At 32.1% G+C, this 24116-nt stretch overlaps 2 protein-coding genes and 1 pseudogene across 2 annotated transcripts; 2 read left to right on the top strand and 1 right to left on the bottom strand.

The window, feature by feature from the left end:
- The first annotated feature begins 1031 nt into the window (after nucleotides 1-1031).
- Nucleotides 1032-6641, top strand: LOC110721467 (annotated as a pseudogene).
- A 1599-nt stretch (nucleotides 6642-8240) lies between these two features.
- On the top strand, nucleotides 8241-10834 carry LOC110721468 (protein GRAVITROPIC IN THE LIGHT 1-like). Its single transcript, XM_021900620.1, has one exon. The coding sequence runs from the start codon at nucleotides 8813-8815 to the stop codon at nucleotides 10232-10234; it is 1422 nt and encodes a 473-aa protein (XP_021756312.1). The 5' UTR covers nucleotides 8241-8812; the 3' UTR covers nucleotides 10235-10834.
- A 4185-nt stretch (nucleotides 10835-15019) lies between these two features.
- On the bottom strand, nucleotides 15020-19113 carry LOC110721469 (axial regulator YABBY 1-like). The gene is made up of 7 exons (XM_021900621.1): nucleotides 18411-19113; nucleotides 18123-18332; nucleotides 17512-17659; nucleotides 16181-16229; nucleotides 15859-15934; nucleotides 15650-15730; nucleotides 15020-15405 (listed from the first exon to the last, which is right to left on the bottom strand). The coding sequence occupies exons 1-7, from the start codon at nucleotides 18594-18596 to the stop codon at nucleotides 15322-15324; spliced, it is 834 nt and encodes a 277-aa protein (XP_021756313.1). The 5' UTR covers nucleotides 18597-19113; the 3' UTR covers nucleotides 15020-15321.
- Between the last annotated feature and the right edge of the window lie 5003 nt (nucleotides 19114-24116).

Raw genomic sequence — 24116 nt, forward strand, 5'->3', positions numbered from 1 at the left:
TGATGAAACATATCCATGTTTCGGTCAAAAATGGTGTTTCACTCACTCATGCTTGTTGTTCATATGCATGTCCAAGTATCGTGGCAAGTGAACTTGATTTCAGCTACCGTGTACTTTATTTCAGCATTATCAAGTCGGTGGCAGACTTCAAAACAATAGTTTTGCTATTGACTTTTTGTGCTATTTATGCGTATATATTGGTCATAATTTTAAAAAATAATATATAAAAAATTGGACGGAGTTTTAGTTTGAAAGACAAGTCACTTAACGTATGTGTTATTGTTTTTAAAAATATGCCAATTAATTGACTTGGGTTAGTTTTCGTAATGTGATATATAACTCATAGTACCTCAAAGGAAAAAATATCTTCGAAACTCAAATATTGTTAAATCTGATAAAATTTAACTTTAGCTACCTAAAAACCCTAAAATTGTATGCAGTACAACTTTATTAAATATATTACAATTATTTATTTTGGTTACTTTTATGGTATAATTTGATTTTCCGCCTAGTAATTGAACAAAATTATTTTGTATTCTGTCAATAAGTATATTTTGTAAAACACTTCAATATTAATTTCATAAGTTATCCATTTTTTACCTTTAAAAAAAAATCTCCATTTTAAAAACCTAGCTATTTATTGACACGAACACAAATTATATGCACTACTCCCATATATTGTATTTTTTATAAAATAATGTAATTGATTGCGATTGGAAATTTTCTTTCTTATCTTTTAAAGTTTTAAATACGGAGTAATTTTGTTTTCTTATTAGATGTTTTCTTATTTAAATATTTAGGTTTGTTAGTTGTTTTATTTGGGCTCCAAGTCTTATGCGGTTATGCCTAAAATATAGGACGATTCTCCAAATTAAGCTTAATTACGCAACTAATTACGAAAGTAAATGCGTAGCAAAACTATTTACCAAACAAAACTTTTAGGGTAAAACAAAGTGTAAAACACTGCCACAGACAGCGTTTTACATGTTGACTTTGATTTTTTTTTTTTTAATAATTCTTAATTTCTGATTTAAAATAAATAAAAAAATAAAAAAAAAACTTTACATAGAATTTTTTTTTTAAAATTATTATCAAGGGTTTAACATTTGCAGAGAAAAATGGCGTCTTCGATGCTCAAATCCCTGAGAAAATCAGCGCAGCAATTTAGCTCGTCATCATTTCTGTATCATCAGATTTCTTCAACTTCAACAGTACCTTCTCTTCTCAAACCCAGATTTCTTCAACTTCAACAGTACCTAATGCAGCAAATGAAGATAGAAAAAAAACTAAAGAAGAAGAGTATGGTGAAATACCCACTGAAGGAATTAGCAGCCCATGTCTCAAATTCTTAAACAACTCAACAAAAAAGTTACTGATTCTCTTATTAGTAATGGGGTATTGAAAAACTTTTGTTGCTTAGTTTGGTAAATAATTTTGCTTAAGCTTAGTTTAGAGAATCGTCCCCCAGTGCTCCCGTCCTCCTCCTCGTCGTCATCATCATCAATTCAGCATCCTCTATTCTTCGCATTGCTTTTAATTATTTTCTCAAGGTTAGGATTCGTTTATGTAATATTCGTTCTTTTAATTAAAATATTGTTTCTAAGTATTACTCATAAACTCGTTAATTTTAGTTTGCAATTTTGCATTGGACCATCTTATTTTATCGAACAAGTAAAGTAAAATTCCGTATTTCATGATTATTTCATCTGTTTTTTTAGTTGTACCATTTATGAAGTATGAGATATGACCAATGAAATTTATATGGTAAAAAGTTAACAATTTGTATTTCTGAATTCTAATATACATTGTATATTTCTAGAGTTTGATTGATTATGGGATTAAGGCTTTGATTGATTCTAGAGTTTCAAATTTTATGAAGAATTTCAGTTATAGTTGCTTGGACTTTGGAATGTGGCAATAACTTCTAAAAATTATTTGTATTAGTGATTGTTAGAATTTGTTTTGTTGTACGTTGATAATTATATATAGATTGAAGTTATGGTTTTTCGAATTGTACCAAGTGTCTAAGTAATACGGTATTTGATACATATACTCCTTTCGTTCTTTTAGTTCTTCAGGTTATGTTGTTTAGTTAGTTTGGTTTACAAGCATATATGTAATATGTATAGCTTTTGTTAATCATTTTTCGTCTATGATACAATTATGTTGTTTTTTTTGGTTGTTGTTGTTGTTCGTTCTTGTCAAGTCTGAAGTTTGTTGTTTTTTCTTCTATTAAAGTACGAGAGTCATGATGAAAGACCGTTTGCCACGTATTGCGATAGTGAACTCTGATCGTTGCAAGCCCAAAAACTGCAGTCTAGAGTGTAAAAAGAGCTGTCCTGTTCAGACAGGTATGCAATTGTTTTTGTGTAAACCAATTTTCATTTGTTCATGATGCATTCATTTGCTCACAACACAAGATTAAAAAACTCGCGTTCATCTCAGAGGAACTGTGCATTGGTTGTGGTATTTGTATACAGGTCATTAATTCTATAAACTTTGCTATTTAGTACTTATCATTGTTTACACTCACTCATACACTTACATCCTCACATGCACATGATGTATTATGGTTGTTCAGCGCGCCTAATTATTACTTTTGTTTTGATTGTGGATTAATGGATGCAGAAATGCCCTTTTGGAGCAATTCAGATCATTAATCTTCCAAAAAGATTTGAACAAAGATACAACACATCGTTATGGCCCCAACACTTTCAAATTACATAGGTTAGTTGATTGCTTTGTGGTGTGTTGAAGATGAATTCTTATGATTTTTTTTGAGGTCTTAATCGTAGTGTTTCTTAATTACAGGTTACCTGTTCCGAGACCAGGACAAGTTCTTGGCTTAGTGGGAACAAATGGTATTGGAAAGACTACTGCTCTTAAAGTTTTGGCTGGAAAATTGAAGCCCAATTTGGGGAGATTTGATGTAATATGCTTAATTTTAACGACTGTTTGAGTTTTTGTTATTGCTTCCTGGTATCTTTTGCCTATTTACAGAATATACTTATACTGTATGTTTTCTGCAGAATCCGCCTAACCGGCAGGAAATCTTAACTTTTTTCTGCGGATCAGAACTGCAAAAGTATTTTATGCGCATATTGGAAGATAATCTGAAGGTAGCTATACCCTCTTGATTCATTGTACTTCTAGTTCTTTCTTACACCAAAAAATATAAAATGATGATTACTGTATTACTCATTCATTATTTACTTACTGAGTCAGTGAGTCCGTTTCGTGATGGTGTCATGGATAATGTGCTGTATGTGGAATGAGCATTTCTTGTTGATTAATGTTGCCTCGTCTGTTTGTGAATAGGCCAAAATCAAGCCGCAGTATGTGGATAACATTCCAAAGGAAGTACAGGGCAATGTTGGAGATGTCTTAGCTAAAATAGACGAGAAGGACATGAAGGCTTCTCTCTGCAATGATCTGGAGCTGAATAAAGTTCAAGATCGTAAAGTGGGAGATCTATCGGGGGGTGAACTGCAGAGGTTTGCAATTGCAGCTGTGGCTATGCGTAGCGGTGTTGTATATATGTTTGATGAACCTTCAAGTTATTTGGATGTGAAACAAAGGCTCAAAGCTGCCAAAGTTATCAGATCGTTACTGAACCCCCAAAGGTATAGTTTCATACTTGATCTTTCTTGACTTCTTTTTTGAAGTTGTACAGGAAGATAACTTAACTGATAAGCTAATTTGGTCTTGTTTAATTTGTGTTTCAGCTATGTTATTGTCGTGGAGCACGATCTTAGTGTTTTAGATTATCTGTCAGACTTTATTTGTTGCTTATATGGTAAACCGGGTGCATATGGAGTCGTGACCCTGCCATATTCTGTTAGAGAAGGAATCAATATATTCTTGGCAGGATTCATACCCACAGAAAATCTTCGTTTTCGTGATGAATTTCTTACATTCAAGGTATGCTTCCTTGTACATAACATTCTTCCGGTAGCTCTTTTATTTTGTCAGTTAACTCATGTTTGATTATATTCAGGTTGCTGAGACACCTAATGCTGAGGAGATTTGAGACATATGCTCGATACAAATACCCAACGATGACAAAACCTCTGGGTGGTTTTAAAATGCGTGTTTTGGAAGGTGAATTTACAGATTCACAGATTATTGTGATGCTGGGAGAAAATGGAACAGGGAAGACAACATTTATTAAGATGCTGGTAATTTTTTCTTCTCATAAATCTTAAAATTTTCTCAGAAATATACAATATACTTGTTCTGAGGTTAGTTTCAATTTTGAATTTTCAGGCCGGTAAATTGAAGCCAGATACCGGGGAAGCTTTGGATGTGGAAGTACCTGAATTCAATGTTTCTTACAAGCCCCAGAAGATTAGTCCAACATTCAAAGGTTCTGTCAGGGAGTACTTACATCGGAAGATAATGGATTCATATACTCAACCTCAGTTTGTCTCAGATGTCATGAAGCCTCTTCAGATACAGCAGTTAATGGATCAGCAAGTCGAAAATCTATCTGGTGGAGAATTGCAAAGAGTTGCATTAGCTGTGTGTCTTGGAAAGGTGTTCTTATTAGCTGTTTTCCTGTCTCCGTTCTTTCTCTTGCTTATGTCTCAGTCCGTGGTTATTGTTGCATGATTCACATATCGAATCATTGAGTATATACCGTAGAACCTTTTTGTGTAGATACATTTTCTTTACCCTTTAGCATCATAGATGACAGGAGGTGTCTACACCGTGCTATTTTTTTAATGACGGCCTTGTTATAGATCCTTATTTCTTCTTTAAGTGAATGGCTGAAATGTATGTTTCATAAGAAGTATGACACAGTTAACATTAACCATTTTGTACTCATGCAGCCTGCAGACATTTATTTGATAGATGAACTGAGTGCATATCTGGATTCTGAGCAGCGTATTGTGGCTTCAAAGTTGATAAAGAGATTTATTCTCCATGCCAAGAAGACTGCATTTGTTGTTGAGCATGATTTCATAATGGCAACATATCTTGCAGACAGAGTAATTACTTATGAAGGGACACCATCTGTGGATTGTACTGCAACCTCTCCACAGTCGTTGAAGGGAATGAATCTTTTCTTATCGGTTAGTTTGAATTTCTTTCTACATCTTAATCATGTTCATGCTATTATGGATTAGTGAACTATAATTTATATCACCTTTTACTCGAAAAAATTGCAGCATCTGGATATTACTTTCAGAAGGGACCCAACTAATTATCATCCAAGGATTAACAAGGTTGATTCCGCGAAGGATAGGGAGCAAAAATCAGCAGGGACTTATTATTACCTGGATAATTGATAGGGTGTTCACTTTTCACCAAGGTGTGTCCTTCAAAAGAATATAAATTGTGTATTGTTTTCTGTCTTCTGCATTTCTTCTAGTGAAGCTTATTAGTTATGTCATTCAAGTTGCTAGCTTTATTTTGTTTTTAGAAGCTGATCTTAGGTTTATATTGTTGGTTTATCAGTCGACTATCTACAGTTCTGAGCAGTACTGTTTTCGTGTGTCTTTGCCAAAGAAGTATCTTCGTAGTTCATATATTCATATCAAAATTTTATGGACTATTGTTCAAATGATATTTTAGTATGTAATGAGTTATGTTAATGGTTAAAGTTTAAAGCTGAATGTTGAAAGTAATGAATGGACAATCTCAGATAGAACCAAGTATTTTGTTGCTGGATACATTTCATCTTTAGACGTTAGTGATAGGTGTTTCAAAATATATCATTGTGCTGCTATAATTGGGAAGATTTGCCTGTCCAATAGCCTAGGTGTAAATCTTTGTGTGTGAAATTTGTCTCTACAGGACTTGAAGGTCGCAACCTCAAGGGATATGCTGTTTCCATCATCGGAAGCATTGGGATTTGGGATGCTGCAAGGTTTTGATTCGGTTTAAATTTCAATATCGGTCTTGTTTTTGTTCCTGCATAACTGAACCTGTGATTATTACTTATCCCTTCCTCCGGAAAAATGCAGCATCTGAATATCGCACTCAGAAGGGACTTAGCAAATTTTCACTCAAGGATTGACAAACTTTACTCCATGAAAGATATATGGTAAGTTTTCTAGTTCTATTATCTAACAGTGTACACAATTGCCCTCAGTTTTTGTAGGATGGCAAGGTTAGTGGTCTCAGGAACAGTAGAACTTTAATCGTAATAGACTAATTGTCACCAGCCAAAGCCCGAAATCCCTACATTGAACATCCACCCTTGCAGGAGCTTATATAACAAGTTTATGGAATTGGATGCATTGCTGGCTATTGTTTCTTAGAGTCAAGGAAGCTGATCGATTGAACGAGGTTGATCAAGTATAGGCATATTTTGTGGCTTGCTGGCATACTGATATCTGTTCCTGCAAGCTCTGTACTGTATATAATTTCCTGAAGCATAGATTCTCTGCTGATCTGACTGATATTGTGCCGAATTAAGCAGGAGGCTTGCTTAAGCTATACTGGTTTATGCATGCCTTTCAGGCTCTTACTAGTGTGAGTTTACTGCCAATAGGCCCAATATTGACATGGATCACATAAATATTAAATATTTTACTAGTTTGAGACTTTGCGTTCACTAGTATATGTTTGAGAAGTCTTTTGCTGATAAAAATAAACTTGTTAAATTGTTATAATTTTGCTTTATTACACTAAATATTGGGTTGTGAAATGCTTGAAGAATTTTATCAATTAAAGATTAGGTTGTAGTTAAACTCAAATTCCGGCATTCATGTCCCACAAGAGTGCATGTCCAAAGTACCAAACTCATCTATTAATATTGAAACGTTTCAATGTTTTGATTCAAATGAGGTATTAAGTATTCAAGCGCTTGTACACAACTTTGGCTTCATGCATGTACTCAAGGCGAATTGAGGAGTGTTGAATGACACAAGTCACAAAACTTGCAACATTATGTCATTATTATGATTCTATTACACATACTAATAGATTTCATACTTCTTGAGTTTAGCAACGACTAAGGATTTGCTCTCTTCATTTTATTTCAAAAGCTTATACCTCTATATTTTTTGTTTGATTATATTTTTTTAAAAGACACTTTTGTTTTATAATTAAGTAATATTTCGTATATAAATAATGTCAAAGTTCAATTAAATCAAGAGATCAAACCACATTAAATTAAAACTAGTAAATTCAAATGAGAGGACCATTTTCCACGCCCTAAAGCTGCCTAACGAAGTTCATTCATTTCGATTTCTAAAGCTTGTCGCACCACAGTGCAGAAATGTGTGATGAAACTAATGATCGAATTACGAATATAAATGTATTCTTTTGTTAAAGATCTAGTTCAACATGCTACATACTTTTTTTTAACGTAATTCAATATATTTTGAGAAACATTTAGGAGTCTTACTTTCTCACTCCTTTTTTTACACTTTCTAAGTTCTCGCATGGATTCATGGAAGGCAATCATTGTCTATGCATGAAGTAGAAGCCTTACAAATCAAAAGTTAACTTTGTGGGTTATAAAGGTGGGTTTGCATGAAGTTCTTATTTTAATTTATTACTAATTAAATATTTATTTATTTTTTTTGGGTATAAAGTAAAATAACACATAAATGAGCAGAAGAACTAACGTGATAAAAGTAAAATATAAAAAAGGGAATTTATAAGTTTCATATAAAGTTGTGATCACTTTGTGGAGCAAACAATTATTGAGCCTCTAAAAAATGCTTCACTCTTTAAAAGACTAGTCAAAGTTTGTGAGTTGTAATGGTAGATCATGTTTCTCATGGGCTAGATCTTGTTTCCCATCATGTTAAAATAGCAGTGGTATCCTAGATTTTTCTAATAATAGTACAATAAACTTTGGGGATGTGTAATAATTTCTTGTAATGATTATTAATCCTATGAAATACATGAATGATAGATTGTACTAAATGTTTTGTACATATAATTGGTTTGTAAAAGGTACATACCAGTGTTATTTTGATCTTTAATACTTATTATCTGAGTGGGAAAATTCGTTCATTAAATTTGTCATAACACAACCTAAAAGCATTTAAAGTGAGAAAAAAAAGATACAAGAATTTGTATTGTTTGCATATAAATTTGTTTTATTGTTATATATGATCTACAAGCTCAATTATTTATAATGAAGTTGTGATGATATAGCCGTTGCCCGTTGAGTCAATGTCTAAAATATTAAAGTATTTAAAACAATCTTAATCATCAAATACTTTTATGTAAGAAACTCACAAAATCCTTCATATGTCATCTCTACCGTCATTTGGTATATAAAATTGAGTTTGTAGTTCTCATTAAATAAAAAAAAAAAAAAGTCAAAATTATTAAAGAGATCTAAAAGGACAATTAGATACATTATTCTAACAAAAAGTCCACTCATATAGTATTGTGATTAAAATAATTCTTGTTACAACTACTCAACTTGGAACTTGAGCCAATTAGATGCTAATCGGATGTCATTTCAAATCCAGCACATATAACTCATATAGACGATATAGTCATGCAGAGCATTGTAAAACTTTGCATTCACTCATAAGTCATTATCCTTCAAACACAAAATTTTCAAAACCGTCTAAACCTAAAGTATTAAAATTTGTCCGTTCCGAATAATCCGTAATTCACACTCCCCCCACCTACACTCATTCCTTACTTCCACTCCTTCCCTATCCCCCGTAATCACCTAATGCCCACAACGGTAAAATAATAATACTCCTAATTCCTTTCTTCTCTCTGTTCATCTCCTTCCCCCAAAATAATTCTTGATGTCGAACAACTTTCTGGAAATTCCTTGATTCATCATCATTTCAACACTTGCTTTTTTAATCAAATACCTCTATTAATTATGCCGGAAATGGATGGATCAATCAAACCCCCTCAAATTTCTGAGATGTTCCAGAAATTCGCCTTCTCTTTCAAATCCAAAGCTCTTGAATTTTTTGCTGATGATTCCGAAAAATTCTCTCTCCTTGATGCTGGTGATGATGATATTCCCGATGAATTCATCTCCAATCAGAAAGTCGTTGTAAATAAGCCTGACCCACCTCAACAAGTTGGTCCAATTATTCAGAAAGGTAAAGTTCCCCCAAATCCCCAATTTAATCAAACCCTAATTACTTCATTGTTTGCTTCAATTTCATCGTTTGAGGCTTCTTATCTTCAATTGCAAACTGCCCATGTTCCTGTTTTTGATGCGGAAGTATTAAGGAATGCTGATGAGTCCTTAGTTTCTCATCTTCAGACCCTTTCTGAATTTAAGCAGTTGTATAAAAATTACTACCAGAATCCTAATTTTAGTGTTGAATTTTCAACTGGGTCTTGTTTAGAATTTCAAGTTAATGAGAATCAGCATAAGCTTAGGGCTCTTAAGTCTGTGTTTAATCGTTTACAGTCTGAAATTGATGTTAAGGATGAGGAGGTTTCGAGTTTGAGGCAGAAATTGGAGGGATTGAATCGGGTGAATTCGAGGTTGTCGAAAAGGTTGTCCCTTGGTTCTTCAAGGGAGGAGGAGGAGGAGGGTTCTGAGGTTTTGCTAACAGTTAGAGTGTTTGATAGGATGTTGTGTGAGGCATTTAGTTATTCTCATAGGTTTACGAAAGTTTTGATTGGATTGATGAAGAAGGCACATTGGGATTTGGATTTGGTGGCAAGTTCGGTGTATTCGGGTGTTGATTATGTTAAGAAGGCGCACAATCGGTATGCTTTGTTGTCATATGTTTGTTTGAGGATGTTTCAAGGGTTTGATTTGGAGGATTTCGGGTTAGGTAAGGAAGGCGGTGTTTGCAATGGTCATGTTACATCCTCTAAGGGTGAGGAGAATGTTTCTTTACAGCAGTTAAAGGAGCATGTATCAGTCAATTCAATGGAGATCTTGAGAAAGAATCCAAATTGTGAGTTTTCGAAGTTTTGTGAGAGGAAGTATCAAGAACTCATCCACCCGACTATGGAATCTTCCATTTTCAACAACTTGGATCAGGATGAGGTTATAATAAATTCATGGAAATCACTGGGTGAATTTTATGAGTCGTTCGTCAAGATGGCAAGCTCAGTTTGGGCATTGCATAAGCTTGCCTTTGCATTTGATCCTGTTGTGGATATATTCCAAGTGGAGAGGGATGTCGAGTTTTCAATGGTATACATGGAGGATGTCACTAGGAGATGTAAATATCCTTGCAAAACAAGGCCAAAGGTCGGATTCACAGTAGTTCCAGGCTTTAAGATTGGTCAGACAATTATACAGTCACAGGTTTATTTGATAGGCATGTAATCCGTAGATTAAGTGAGACTAATGATCTGTAATTTCATTGTGAAAGTGTGACTAGGATCAAAGTTACTGCATATTGAGACCAACTTAGTGTTCCAAAATTTTTGGCTTCAAGAGAATCTGGGTGATGTTATGTGTTTCTGGAAAGCATCAGCTATGATGACATATCCTAATTGTCTTTGCAAATGAGAGTTTGCACAAATGCCGGTTCAGTATCCCTGAGAGGCAGATGTGAGTCAATTTGTGAAGCTGGAGAGCTTGTCTTTCAATACCACTGAAGGTTGTTGTTCCCTCTCCATGGTACAGTTGTTAAAGAGGATCCCAGTTTTTGCTCATATTACATATACTCCGTATTATTTTTGTTCTTAGTTTTGTTTTGTATGTTGAGTCCATAGGATTAAATGTAAAGAATGCTTGTAAACTAGTTTCATGAAAATGTACTACGTACAGTATGTTGGAAGGTTCTTGTTGAGAGTGAATACATAATTAATTTGTGTAGCTAAATCTTGTATTGAGAAAGAGAGAAAACGGCAATACGTGTATATTGTTGTTACCTTTAATTGTATATATACCAGTCTTTCATATGACAGCTTTGTTATTGAATTTCACTTATCGTTTAGGTGTATATTACATCGAGTATCAGTTATTTCAATTAATTTTGTCAAATTAACATCATTAGCTCTTGTCCTGGTTCTCATTTTGAATAAAGGGATATGATTGTATTTTATTTAATCTCATTTTCTCTTTTGATAAAGACAAGTACTTTCATTCAAAATAAGACTCTGGACAACTATAGAAATGCCGTGCAGGAAAAACCCCCTGTTAAGTGCAAAAAGCCCTTCCCATAGGAGGGTGTGGGTTCTTAATAAGAAAGTAAATGATAGTTGAGTTGAGACGAGCACAAAGCCATCTTCCTGAGGAAGGGATCTCAATTTCTATGATACTCGCATCTGCTTGAATGCTTTCATCTGACGAGTTAACTGATCACATCTGATAATTGCTCAAATACTGCTATTTTTGTGCTGTCTGTTTGTTGTGGCTGCATGACACATGCAATTTCACATTCTGAGTTATCATATGGAGAATTTTACTTGAAAGTTGAATGTGCAGTTACCTGTATTCTGTCGGTAAGTTAACACTCGAGCTTTCTCAATCAGTAAATGTTCTTATGTCTAGTTTTCAGGCGCATTAGCAGTGTTTTCCAGTGGTTCTGGAGCACATTCCTTGGTCAGTTGCGCTGTTTGGTCACAATGCTTGATGTGACATGTCTCTTTGTCATGAAACCACGAATGCTTATGACTGAGGGTCATCCATGGGTCAATTTGTTGGCTCCATAACAAGTAAAAATGGAGAATCCTTTTAAAATTTCCGAAATCACTCAGTCTCAGACTGCTTCTTAATTTTGCCGAAGGGCCACCTGCAGTCGGCCCTTCTCAGTTCGCTTTCCATGCTATTTTTATGTGCTTTTTGGACTCCAGCTCGAGTCCAAAGTTAATCTTGAGACTGGGTATTTCTCATCCAATATGGTGGTTCTCAGGGGAGGGCGGGGAGACAATGTGTCTCAAACCCGGGTCTACACTGCGACAGGATATGTTGGATAAGGACGGCTACTAAAGAGCTGCACTTCACCGGCACAAGTGCTTGTATCCTCTCACTTCCTCGTTCTGTCCCTGCATCTCTTACTAGTATTAGAAAAAGAAACCAAATTTCATGCATGTTTTTGTACAGTATTTCAGCAAGTAGTTATGATCAGTTTCCCCACTGAAGGAACAGATTAGCTGTTCTTATCTCCATCCCCAGTTTTTCTGGGAGTTGCTTATTTTTATGGAACATTTTCCATTTTCCTGAGATTCATGTGTTTACTGTAATTATGATACACTGATCAAATTCCAATATTCTGCACCATGGCTAACGCATGTAATGCAACTCCAATTAAAATTTGTGTTCTTCATAAACTCAATTTTACCAGAATCCTTTTACCTCCTTCCCTGAAATGTGTTATTTTTGGTAGATGTGTCTCCCAATTTCCATGATATAAATGGGGATGTCTTTATTCAGTTTGAAGAAAAATGGATGAAAAATAATCCGATATAACAATTTAAAATTAAATCGCTGTAGATAGTATTTTGTACTTTGTATGAACTTTAAAATTTACCACATTAACCAATGCTAATTCGTATTCATTTCTCAGTTTTTGTTGACATGAACCTCCTATTCCCGATCCCGTCTTACTGTCATGAATTGAAATAAGAATCAAGCTTAGTTCCTTCTTCCTCGCCACCTCCTATTGTACCTTATTCCGTTTAATTTGTATTAATTTGACTTTTACATTCATCAACCTGCTTTGACCCATAATATCTTTATTATTAATGAGTTAACTATATTAAAAGTTGATTTTTTAAAAATATGCATTAAGATAAACCTATAACAAAATCATTGATGTTAAATGTTGTTGATCCAAAAATTTCAGATCTATATGGTACAAAATCACAGCGAATAAGGTGTTGGGCCTAGAGGCAAATTCTCTTTTCTCACCTGTAATTTGTAGTCTCGTGATTCATTTGAAAAAAAAGTAATGACTCCATATCATTATAGCCCTGTTCTTTCGAGTTGAACCAGATTGAACAGAATCATTGAAGTATATCAACCTGAACTAAATTGTAATTAAATAAGTCCAAAATAACAGGGCCTACTTCTCAATCTCTACCTACATATCATATGCAGTGTAGATTTATTAAGAATGAAATGACAGTTAGAAGATTATAGTACAAATATATGTTATGATTGGACAGGGATTGATGTCAATTCAAATGTGACATTAGATAGTTGGGTAATTTCATTAAGTAGAAAGAACAGATATGTTGGGGCAGATACAAACAAGTAGGAATCTATAAATAAGTACTCAATAAGTCAGTAGTAAATACAAGTACAAATATATATTTATGTCAAACACATACATCAACTTTACTATAAACTCAATCTATAAATATATAAATACAGCTATAGTATAGTAGTAGTAGATCTTGCTAGATGAGAGATCTGACTAATAAACTATAGCCTAAGATTCTCTTATAGCTAGATTTTTTATAAAGTACATTGTTGACAATGGCATTTTGCTAGATTTGTGTATCTCAGTAAAGTCATTACCTTACAAATAATATTGCTGCTAGGCTGCTAGCTGCTTCTAATGTATTGTTCACAATTTATATTATCCTATACCCCGCCCCAATATAATTAACTATTTCTGTTTTTCGTGGCGAAAATTTTTAAAAACTTTGACTACTTTTATTTATTTTTTTTTTTTTTTTATATATATTAATACTTTAAAATAATAGAGTATATAATTATGTACGAATAAAAATAATGTAAAATACGTGCATTTCTATAACATCAACTTTTTAAATTACTTAAATATGTAATAAAATAAATTGATGGTTAATTGTACATCTTGAAAATCACTTTTTTTTTTGACAAGAAAAAATAAGCACTTTATCTTGGAATAGAGGTAGTAACCTTTTTGGCATGGGTGTCAATTATACAAAGTATTATTTAGGGGCTTGGCTCATTAGCTTGTGAAATTATAACATGGGCCTTTCTTGGAGGGTAAAGTACTATGCTAATTGCTATGCAATCGTTATACTAGTATGATGCCCTAGGGTGTACCATGTACGTGGTGGCCTAAAGTGTACCATGTATGTAGTGTTTTAGATAAATAGTAATACTAAAATATATTAAAATGACACTGATCTCAATTGATCATAAACATAAAAATATTTATTACGGAGGATGATCTTGTGTAACTACTTAAAAAATAAATATTTTTTCTCCAACTTTCTTCAAGATTTTCTATTTTCCTTAATAAAGGAATTTCACAAGCATGACTGTACAACTTTTTACAGAAATTAATCATCTATTATCTTGGATGGGTAATTAGGTTTACTGCCATTGCCAATTTACCTACCTTAATTAGCTAAAAGAATTTTATCCGATATCATTTTTTACCCAATCATGTGTACATTTAGAGTTGATCTGGTATGTACATACACTATATAGGCCAGGGCATATCACATATGCCTCATCAACGACAATTAAATATAGGTCTGGTGTCATATACATCGACCAACAAATTATACAAGTCGATCATTCAATATCAATACTCCCTCCGTCCTTGAATATTTGGGACGTTGGACTTTTTTCACCATTTATGTATTAGCTTTGACCTTAATTTTTTACTAACATAATAAAAACATATTTTATCATAAAATATGTTGTTAGATAAGTATTAATATAAAGTTTCATAATATAATTTTAAAAACAATTTTCATTAATACTTAATTATATAAAAGTAAAGTCAAACTAATGCATCGGCATGTATGCAAAATTGACTGTGTAAGTTATTCTAGGACAGAGGGAGTAATTATTGAGGTTTGTGATTTGTTTGTTTTCTTTTCGATCTTTCAAGACTTCTATGACATTGTACTAAGGCCTGTCTGTATATACTCTTATATGTATCCACCATCCTTTTCCATCTCTATGCACAATCTAAGCTTCACGTACTCCTTATCATTTTATTCACCACTTTTATCCATACCAGTATATATATTCCTAGCTAGCAAGTCTCAGCTCCAACTAAATCTTGATTTTCCTCATATAATCTTAAGGAAAATTAAGATGTAGTGTCATCTATTAGATGGTCTTTAATTTAGAGCATAAGTAATTGAAATACACAATGAACAAAAGCAATTAACAACACAACACTAGGTTAGCTTAACTAAAAGGATCATCAGCTGTTAAGAAGTTTTAACAATACCATTAATATATATAACAAGCTAAGCTCACTTCAATAATTTTCCCTAGCACCTCTTCTCTTTTTAAGTTTTAATTACTCCTAGAAGTAATTAATTAAGTGCAAATTAAAGAGAGAAAGACCTAGTAAAAAACTAGTGATTAAAAGAGAGGGAAAAGAAAGAAAATCCTACGGAATTTTTAACATAAAGTAGTAGTACTAGTCTAGTACTAGTACTTGAAATGCTTGCTTGCTTTAAATTTTTCTAGCTTATAACTAAATTTTAGTTTGTTGTTGATTCTTCTTAGTACGGACCTACACCCACATTCACATTGGCTTGAGGAGCTAAGAACCCTTCTTTCATCATAACTTGATCGTGCTCTCCTTCCTGCATTCCAATCAAATTCACGATATATAACATGACTTAATTTTGGACATAAAGAGTTTATAGCACATATACTGAGTAATTAAAATTGGCGAATTGTTTGTTTAACAAACGTCTTAGAAGATGAACATTTGTTAATGTTTATGCAAATGGAAATTCTTTTTTCTTTTTAGAACAAATTATTTATTTTGAAGAAAAAAAAGTAGTACAATTTGCTAGGGTTAGGGCTACATAGAGGGAGTAGTACCTGCTGCTGGCGCACGTTAGCCTTCTTCACGGGTTGATGGTCAGGCATAAGGCCGAAATGAATGTGTGGGAAGTGGGCCCACTTTTTTACACGCAAAACAAATAGAAAATCAATAATGTTTGAGCAATTTTTGAAAAGTACTCAAATTCTAAAATTAGTCATTTAAAAGTTAAAACCAACAAGCATAGAAACTTCAAAGATTTTATTACATTCTTGGCAGCTGCACTGAAGGCCTCCCTGTGGCTAATATCAGGATTTCCGGCTTTGATTCGTTGAATTTCGTCCCTATAAAACAATTGCATGTCTTTTCATTAGTAATTAGCGTTAATTATTCTTTTACCCTGATAAAGTTATGTTAATAAACTTTTTATTAACTTAACTAGTTTGATTAAAATAGTAACGTGACTATATATTTTAGACGGACACATGATCATTAAATTAATTTCATCTACAATTTGCAAAATTGGACATAAAGTACTAACAATAATCAAATTTAAGAAATAAATAAGGTACGACAAAAAGGGTACTAACTTGATAAATCTGTTGTAGGCAGATGGTACCCTCTGTCTCTTCTCTGGAGCTGTTCATTGTATAAACATGCAAAAAAAAAAAAAAAAAAAAAAAAAAAACAAACATATAAACAAACAAGACAAACAAAACCACATTAACTAAACTCACTATTTTCTTCTGACAACTTAAATTAATTTCATTTTCATTTTTAAAAAAAATAAATTTGCATTAAATTCATTCATTCCAATCCCTTTCTCTATCAATTCTAAATCATAACCTCATCATAGCATTCTGTTAGCATTGTATCTATCAAATCTATCCCATCATCAACCGCTTCTTCTTGGATTTTATATGTCCCTGCTCAAGGGGTTGTGGGGGACATACACTTGGCCAACCTAACTTAGAAATAATAATCATCACTTTATAATTGCCTTTCTCCTTTTTTACTCGGTTTACTCCTAAATCAATCAAAATTTCACTAGTCTATCATTCTACTGTACTTTATAAGGTACTCGTAATAACTAATTACTAATAAGAAATTATATTTATTTTTTTCTTCTAAGTGATGGCAAGTAGCTCAATTTGGCTAGAATTTACTCCAAGGAATATTATAATTTAGGTTGAAACATAATTACACCTTAACACGAATCTTATCAACTAAAAAGAAATTGAGATGACGATATTACTAGGTAGGTCTTTTCGAATAGTTACGTGTTTGAGGTTAATATTTCCTCCACAATATTGAGAAGGCTAGAGAAAGATGATTACGGAGTATGTACAAAACAATATACTATAAGTTACTCCGTAGTTAGTTTTGATTATTTAAGAGTGTTAAAAAGTACATAAGTTAACAAGTACTTGTAATATAGAGGAGAATTTGAGTGCAGAGAAAACGTGTATGATACAAATTAAAGTCCAATTGAAAAAGAGTTCAAGTACAAGAGTGAGTTGAAAGTGATGAATGATGAATGAAGAGAAAAAGAAACAACACTTTATTTTGTTTTACACTTCTTTTCTCAAATTTTGTAAGTAAAGTGAACCAAAATCTGTTGACATGTCTATTTAGGGCTAAAAGCACAACCGCAGAATAAAATGTTGTCTTTTTTAAGTGTTACTAGAAAATACAAATATTTCATCGGGATTACGGATTTGATATTATTGTTCGTTGTTATGTAAATACAAAAATTGGAAGAATAATCAGGGTTAGTTAAGAACAAAAACTAGTTAGATTATATAGGAATATAGGATGGGTTTTATAAATGGTCGATTCGAGCACTCTTTTTTTAATTATTATACCTTACAACACTACCCATAAGCCTGCTTAACGAAGAAGGAAATGAAAAGGGACTTACGGCGATTGACGGGTGGGGGTTTAGGGATCTCTTGATGGTGGTGATGAAGATGATCAACTCCTCGAACGGACATCATTGGGTCATTGAACATAGGCTGATGATGATGATTGTTGATAAGTATATTTGGTGCTGAGCTCCGAATCTCCTCCTAGTACACACACATTACACAAACACATAAACATTTAATTATACTGTCTACTAATAGCCTTAATTTCGAGCACAATTAATGATGCAGAAGAAGACCAGGAAGATAAGAGAATCGTTGATTGATTTTAGGTTACAATTCACATCTTTTGTTACCAATTCAACTACTTATTACAACTCCTTCCCCAAAAACCCATCACCACCCACATAAAGTATTAACAAGTTAGAGTTTGCCTACTTTTATCGGAATTTAGTTGTCACATTATTAGTTCACACTCTTAGTTTCAAAGAGAGATACAACATCGGGTAACCTATACAACATCCGTCTAGATTTAATTATCACATTGTTCGTCCAAAGTTCTCTAGTATGAAGGCCTTCTTTATCCTAACCAAAGAGGTACAATATTATGTTTAATTTTGTAGTCTCCTTTTAACCAAAGAAGAACCCTAAAATTAAAAAAACATACCAGAAGACTGTGAGGAGAGGTAAAGAAAGAGGGAGGAGAAAGATGATGGTGATTCGGCGAAAGAGGCGGAGGCGGAGGAAGCGGAGATGGAGGCGAAGGCGAAGGCACGGCAGGCAAAAGATGAGCCCTCATATGGACAGACAACAAGCTAGTACAGTGTCCACATCTCACCGTCACCGTCTTAAACAAGCTGCTACTCGGCACACTCACCTACACCACATCATTTTTTTTTACAAGTTGATAGATAAAATTATACAAATAATAAGAATTAGAATAATATATACTTACAGCAAGAACAGTATCACAGCAATTGCACTGAACATAACAAAGTTGGTCCGACGGCGAAATAACATGTTCTACATTATCATTGTTATTATAATTAGGAGTTTGATGATGGTAGTTATTATCTAAACTACCACCTCCGCCGCAACCACCACCACTTCCTGTCGTAGTTGACGAGGAAGAGGACGACATTATTTTTTTCTTGGTGTTATAGTTTATTTTCTCACTCAAAGTTTTTGTAAGGAAGTGAGTATTTTTCTTGGTGAGATGATATAATCTTTTTGATGGGATATATGAATGGATGGATGGATTGATTTACTGACTGACTGACTGATCGGTGATGTTTTATTTGTAGTAGCCCATGCCAGTCCAACCTTTTTTTTTAATGTAAATAAAATTAAAATTATACTATATAGTTTTTATATTGATGTACTATACTATATAGTTTATCTAATATTTTTAATTATATAGGGGTATATAGTAGTGAGTGATATTTAACCGCCTTCCTTTTTAGGGATTTGAAATGAGGGTTGAGAGAAAGACAGAGAATAGGATGAAGAATTGTTGTGTGAATGTGTGAGTGTGTGTAAATTGTGTTATGATGATACCAATTATATATAAACACTTAGTTTTTGTACAAGTTGAAAGCTCTATTTATAAAAAGTGCTTTTTTGCTACACTTTTATTTTCTTCTTATTATTTTTCACACTAATTTTGTGACTGTACATTTTTTGTTCTTTTCCTTTTGTCACTATATATGCTTAACAAAATAAAATTTATATACATTGTCATTTACATCTCATGCATAAAGGAATTTATTTAAAAACAAGTTTTATAAGTAATAAGTTTGTGTTGAATGAAGTACTCCGTATTTCTTATAGAGATGAGAACTTAATGGTCTTAGCTCAACTTACTATACTACATCCTCAGCTCTTATCAGTGTTTAAGGTCTTTACACTAATTAGTTCGTTTGCTCTTTCAGCAAATCGCTTGCTCAAAGAGTACTGTCAAAGATTTGGTTGCAAATTTACAGTACTACATATGAAACATATAGAGAGAGTAAGTTTAATAAGGATAGTCTTTAATTACTACGTACTCTATAAAACCTAAGTTTGTAATATAATAATTCGATAAATTCCAACTCCTTTTATAGTTTTATGTGTTATGGTCCCTTGCTATAGGTTAGTCATGGATATGGTTCTTATCTTAGTAGGGGCATCCTCTTTATCAACCTTAAAAATAAAGGCAATGCAAATGTGAAGTGTTCATGTATCTACAATAACATCCTCCTAATTTAGGGATTCTACTTTGGTGGGACTCTTTTTTGGTCCCGAAAACATCAATTTTTGTTTGTGGGACTCTAAACTCAAATGGTGAGACCCTATAGTAATATGTCTTGTGAATTCTTAAAATTCATCTTTTAATTCACAATTGTAAAATAGAAATCACTCGATCATACAATTTTCTTCAAGCTAGATACACTTGAGACTTAAATATATATACTGAGCCTCTGATGAATGATGACCTAATAATAACCCAACTTATAGGACCATGTATAATTGAGACCCAAGTTTACACACCAACATCTCTTTTTGTCCCTTTGTTACGTTTTCCACACTCCACAATACAGTGTTATTTAGCTTATCCCCAATGAATAGAATCAAATATGTACTTAAAACTCATCCCACCACAAATCTAGAATGTCATTGCATGCGAGCTAAATGAATGTTTGATATTTTCTTGAATTTCACCCAAAAATTTATGCTCCAAAAGAATGGCCATGCCCAAGTCAAACTTGAATTGTCTTCAAATATTAAGGACAATATTTATTTAAAACATAATAAGTTTAAGGATAATATCATAATATGCATTTGATTATACTGTGCTAAATCAACAAGAATAAAAGTGTGATATGCACTTGTAATAATTTCTTATATATAGATGAGTATCCTCATACTCCCTTTGTTTTCACAATTTTGACCATTAATATCTTTTAATTAGAGGTTAGTAAAAATTATGAAAAAAATAATTTATAAAAGTAGACATTATGACAAATCCAACAACATTTTATATGATCATATTTATATATTATATATTGGTAAAAAAAATTAAGTCAATAATGACCTATATATAGTGGAATTTTCCAACTCTAGTCTTTAAATAAAATAAAAAAAAATAAAAAAAAGGAGTACTATACATAACTTCGTTGATAGAGTAATTTGAATAAATTATGTAATCCTTAACAACTTTTTAGGTACTTAATAACTACGGAGCATTAAGCTAAGGAATGAGTATTACATTATACGGAGTAGCAACTAATTTAATTGATTTTGAAGGTAATATTTTAGGTATAATTGATTGAACCCTATCAATAACATAATACTAAAACAGAACCGGGAATGACAAATGTCACTTTCTGATGTCGTTTTTTCCCTCTAAAAACCATTTTCCAAAAATAAATGTTATTCTAACTTTATATTTCTTTTTATATCTTTTTAACTGACAACTTATTAAAACAATAAATTTCTATATTATAATACCAATTAAAGATTCTTATTACTAATATTAATATTATTTGCTTAAATTGATTTTTTTTTTTGATCAATTACACTCAAATGGATTTAATTTATAGTATGAAATAATAAAAACATTTTTACGTTATAATGCATCATATTGACTTTAATACAAAAATTTAGTGTTATCTTCTTTATTTTTAAAAAAAATTTCCGCCAAGATAATTTTTTTTTTTCCAAAGCTTATTAGAGAATATTTAATACTATGAAATTATATTTCCTTTACTATTTGGTAATTATATTCCATTTATACACATTCAACAAAAATATTATTCTTTATTTAATACTATGCAATAATATTTTCTTACATATAACTTTGTGACGTAATCTGCATGTAATACTCCCACGATTTTCTATAGTATGATATAGTTTCATTTTTATTTTTGTAATTACGAATTTTTCATTTTATTTCGCATGCAATTAGATAATTTTTATTATTAAATATATTGTTAAACTAATAATAAATAGTGAAAATTACCGTGTATGACATGTGACCTAATCTAGTGAATATTATATTATAGTGTACAACCAAAGTTATAATGTATAAACCGAAGTTAGTTATTTGATCCTTTACATGTATGTACTCCGTATACTGCAAGATACAACCGGTTGTAAAATAAAAAGTGTTGAATTTAAAACTCATCATATAATACTCCGTATAATATTGTATTTGATGTACTCCATTTTGATTGGGAGGAACAAATGAAAATTCAACGCATGAAAGAGAAGTGACAAGTGGATCTATAAAAAAGCTTAAAGGGTATGTAGGCTAAAGTAGGGTTCAGATCAGCTGGCTGGAGGAAACCATAGATTTACAGACCTCCTAAGATAGCTAATTAAGCTAGGTTGTATTTGTTACCAGTACATATATTTAGGGTTTTATTTAGAGAGAGAAAATAAAGAAAGAATGTTGTTGGAAGAAGAGAGAGAAAATGAATGAATGGTTGGCATTCCCGATGATGAGAGAGAAAGGGAATTGAAGGGCAGAGGCGGCAGAGGTGGGGGGGAGGGACGAGATAGGGACGTGTGCATGTTCTTATTAACTTTGCTTCATTCATCTGTTCTTTTCAACCTTTCCTTCTTAACCATTTTTTTTAACAAAAACAAATGTGTTTTTTCTTGTGTTATACGAGTAAATTTCATTTTATACGATGTATATCTCACCTTCTAATGCCTTCCTTCACTAATTACCACAATAATTACAACGAATAATTACAATTAATTCATCGTTTTACAATGTGTCAATCTTATTGTTTTTTCATCCTTAAGCCTATATATATGTCATTTAATGTTTTGTTCAACAAATAATATGATGATTTCGATATTTCTACAAAATTTGGATCGAGTGAGTGCAAAGTAGTTTAATCATCATATTGACTGAAAATACAATTAATGACTATAACAAAAGTACAAAGTATCAATTTAATTCATTTTATTGTTTATGGTGCGGAGTATAAAGGAACTCAATTATTTAACATAGAGCGATGGAGATATTTCCTAAAAAACAACTAGGAAGATTTTATTTTTTTTCTATATATTTTCATATAATTGTAACTAACATAATTAACCCAAACGAAATGATGAATCTAAATCATTTACTCAAGATTAAACCATCAAGTGATAAAGGAGTATGGTAGTAAGTATATCCAAATAATTCTATTCAAGGAAAAAATTCTCAATCCCTAAGCTAACAGAAAATTCATGTTCCCTAATCCCTATGCATCAAAGTTAGCAAAATAGTGAAACAATAGCCATATTAATTCTATGAGCTATATAATAGCAATGTGACTTATTTTGTCAAGGTTGAAATCCTTATATACAATGACATAAAATCTTAATTACTTATCTACACAATGTAAAAAATATGTAGAAAACGTTTGGTTGATCTTTAAAGCAATTTTTTTATTTACTCCGAATAATATAAAATCAATAAGATAAATAGAAAAAATATCACTAAAAAATGTGTGCCATAATAAAATTTATGGTTAGAGCTCAGCTCTCCTCCCAATTTTAATAGATTTTGGGATCGATTCTCATCACCTGCTCTTGTGGCTCTCTAAACAAAATAATAATAATAAAATCGATGGCACTTTCTCACTATTTGCTTTAGGAATTATGAAGTGTAGTAAATAAACATTTTGACCAATGACTAATATGAGTAGAAAATATACTTGTCTCTTTATGTTTTGTTCTTTGTCTACCTTTTGAGTTTTATATTTTAATTTATAGAATGAATATCTTTTTATAATTATGAAGGGGGAAAAAAAAAACTTAACTTTGTAGGGTCTTTCATATGCATATGAATTATGAGAAGTCACTATAGATTTTAATGATCCTTTGTCCTTGGCTAAATATTACCCGTGCATTATCATCAGACAACTAGCATTAAACAATTCAGTACAAGACTTGCATTGTTCTAAATTAAAAATTTCTTGCATTGGTTTTCAAAAAGATTTGAAAAGACCTCTACATTTCCTAAATATACCTGCTGAACTTGGGACCTCATACACTAGAAGTTGCTTGCAAAGTCTACTCGGTTCATATTTTTTAACTATCAAATCATACATAGATAATATAGTAATAGTTACTTTGTTTCTTAATAAGTTTTAATAAAATACGAGAATTAAATTTAGTATTCATGTAATGATAGAATTAATTATATATATCTAATTAAAATCGAATATAAATTAAGATGATAAAAATGTTCGAATGTGTCAGTATGTCACTTGCTCACTTCATAATACACTCAACACATACCATTTGACAATATATAGAAACAATCCTTGCTATTGAATAATAGTCCAATATTTTCTATTACGGTATCCCTTCTCATCACATACATTAAATGTGTCTTCTTTCATCTATCAACATATATAGACGCCATTTGTGACAAGAGGTGTAATATATAGAGATTAATGTGCTCTATGTGGCATTAAGCAATTGCATGCAGATAATTGAATTAGTCAGCGCTAGAATCATAATTTACGCATATGAGGTAACGCAAATAAGTGAATAACCACACACAATTAAGTTTATGACGTCTTACATAAAATGATCTAGAATAAGTAAACACAAAATAATTTTGGGATGCATTATGTTTGGTGAATGCCAAAATCAAATTGGTAAAAATAGTAAAATT

The sequence above is a fragment of the Chenopodium quinoa genome, unplaced genomic scaffold (genome assembly GCF_001683475.1).
Source record: "Chenopodium quinoa cultivar QQ74 unplaced genomic scaffold, ASM168347v1, whole genome shotgun sequence".
NCBI classification, from domain to species: domain Eukaryota; kingdom Viridiplantae; phylum Streptophyta; class Magnoliopsida; order Caryophyllales; family Amaranthaceae; genus Chenopodium; species Chenopodium quinoa.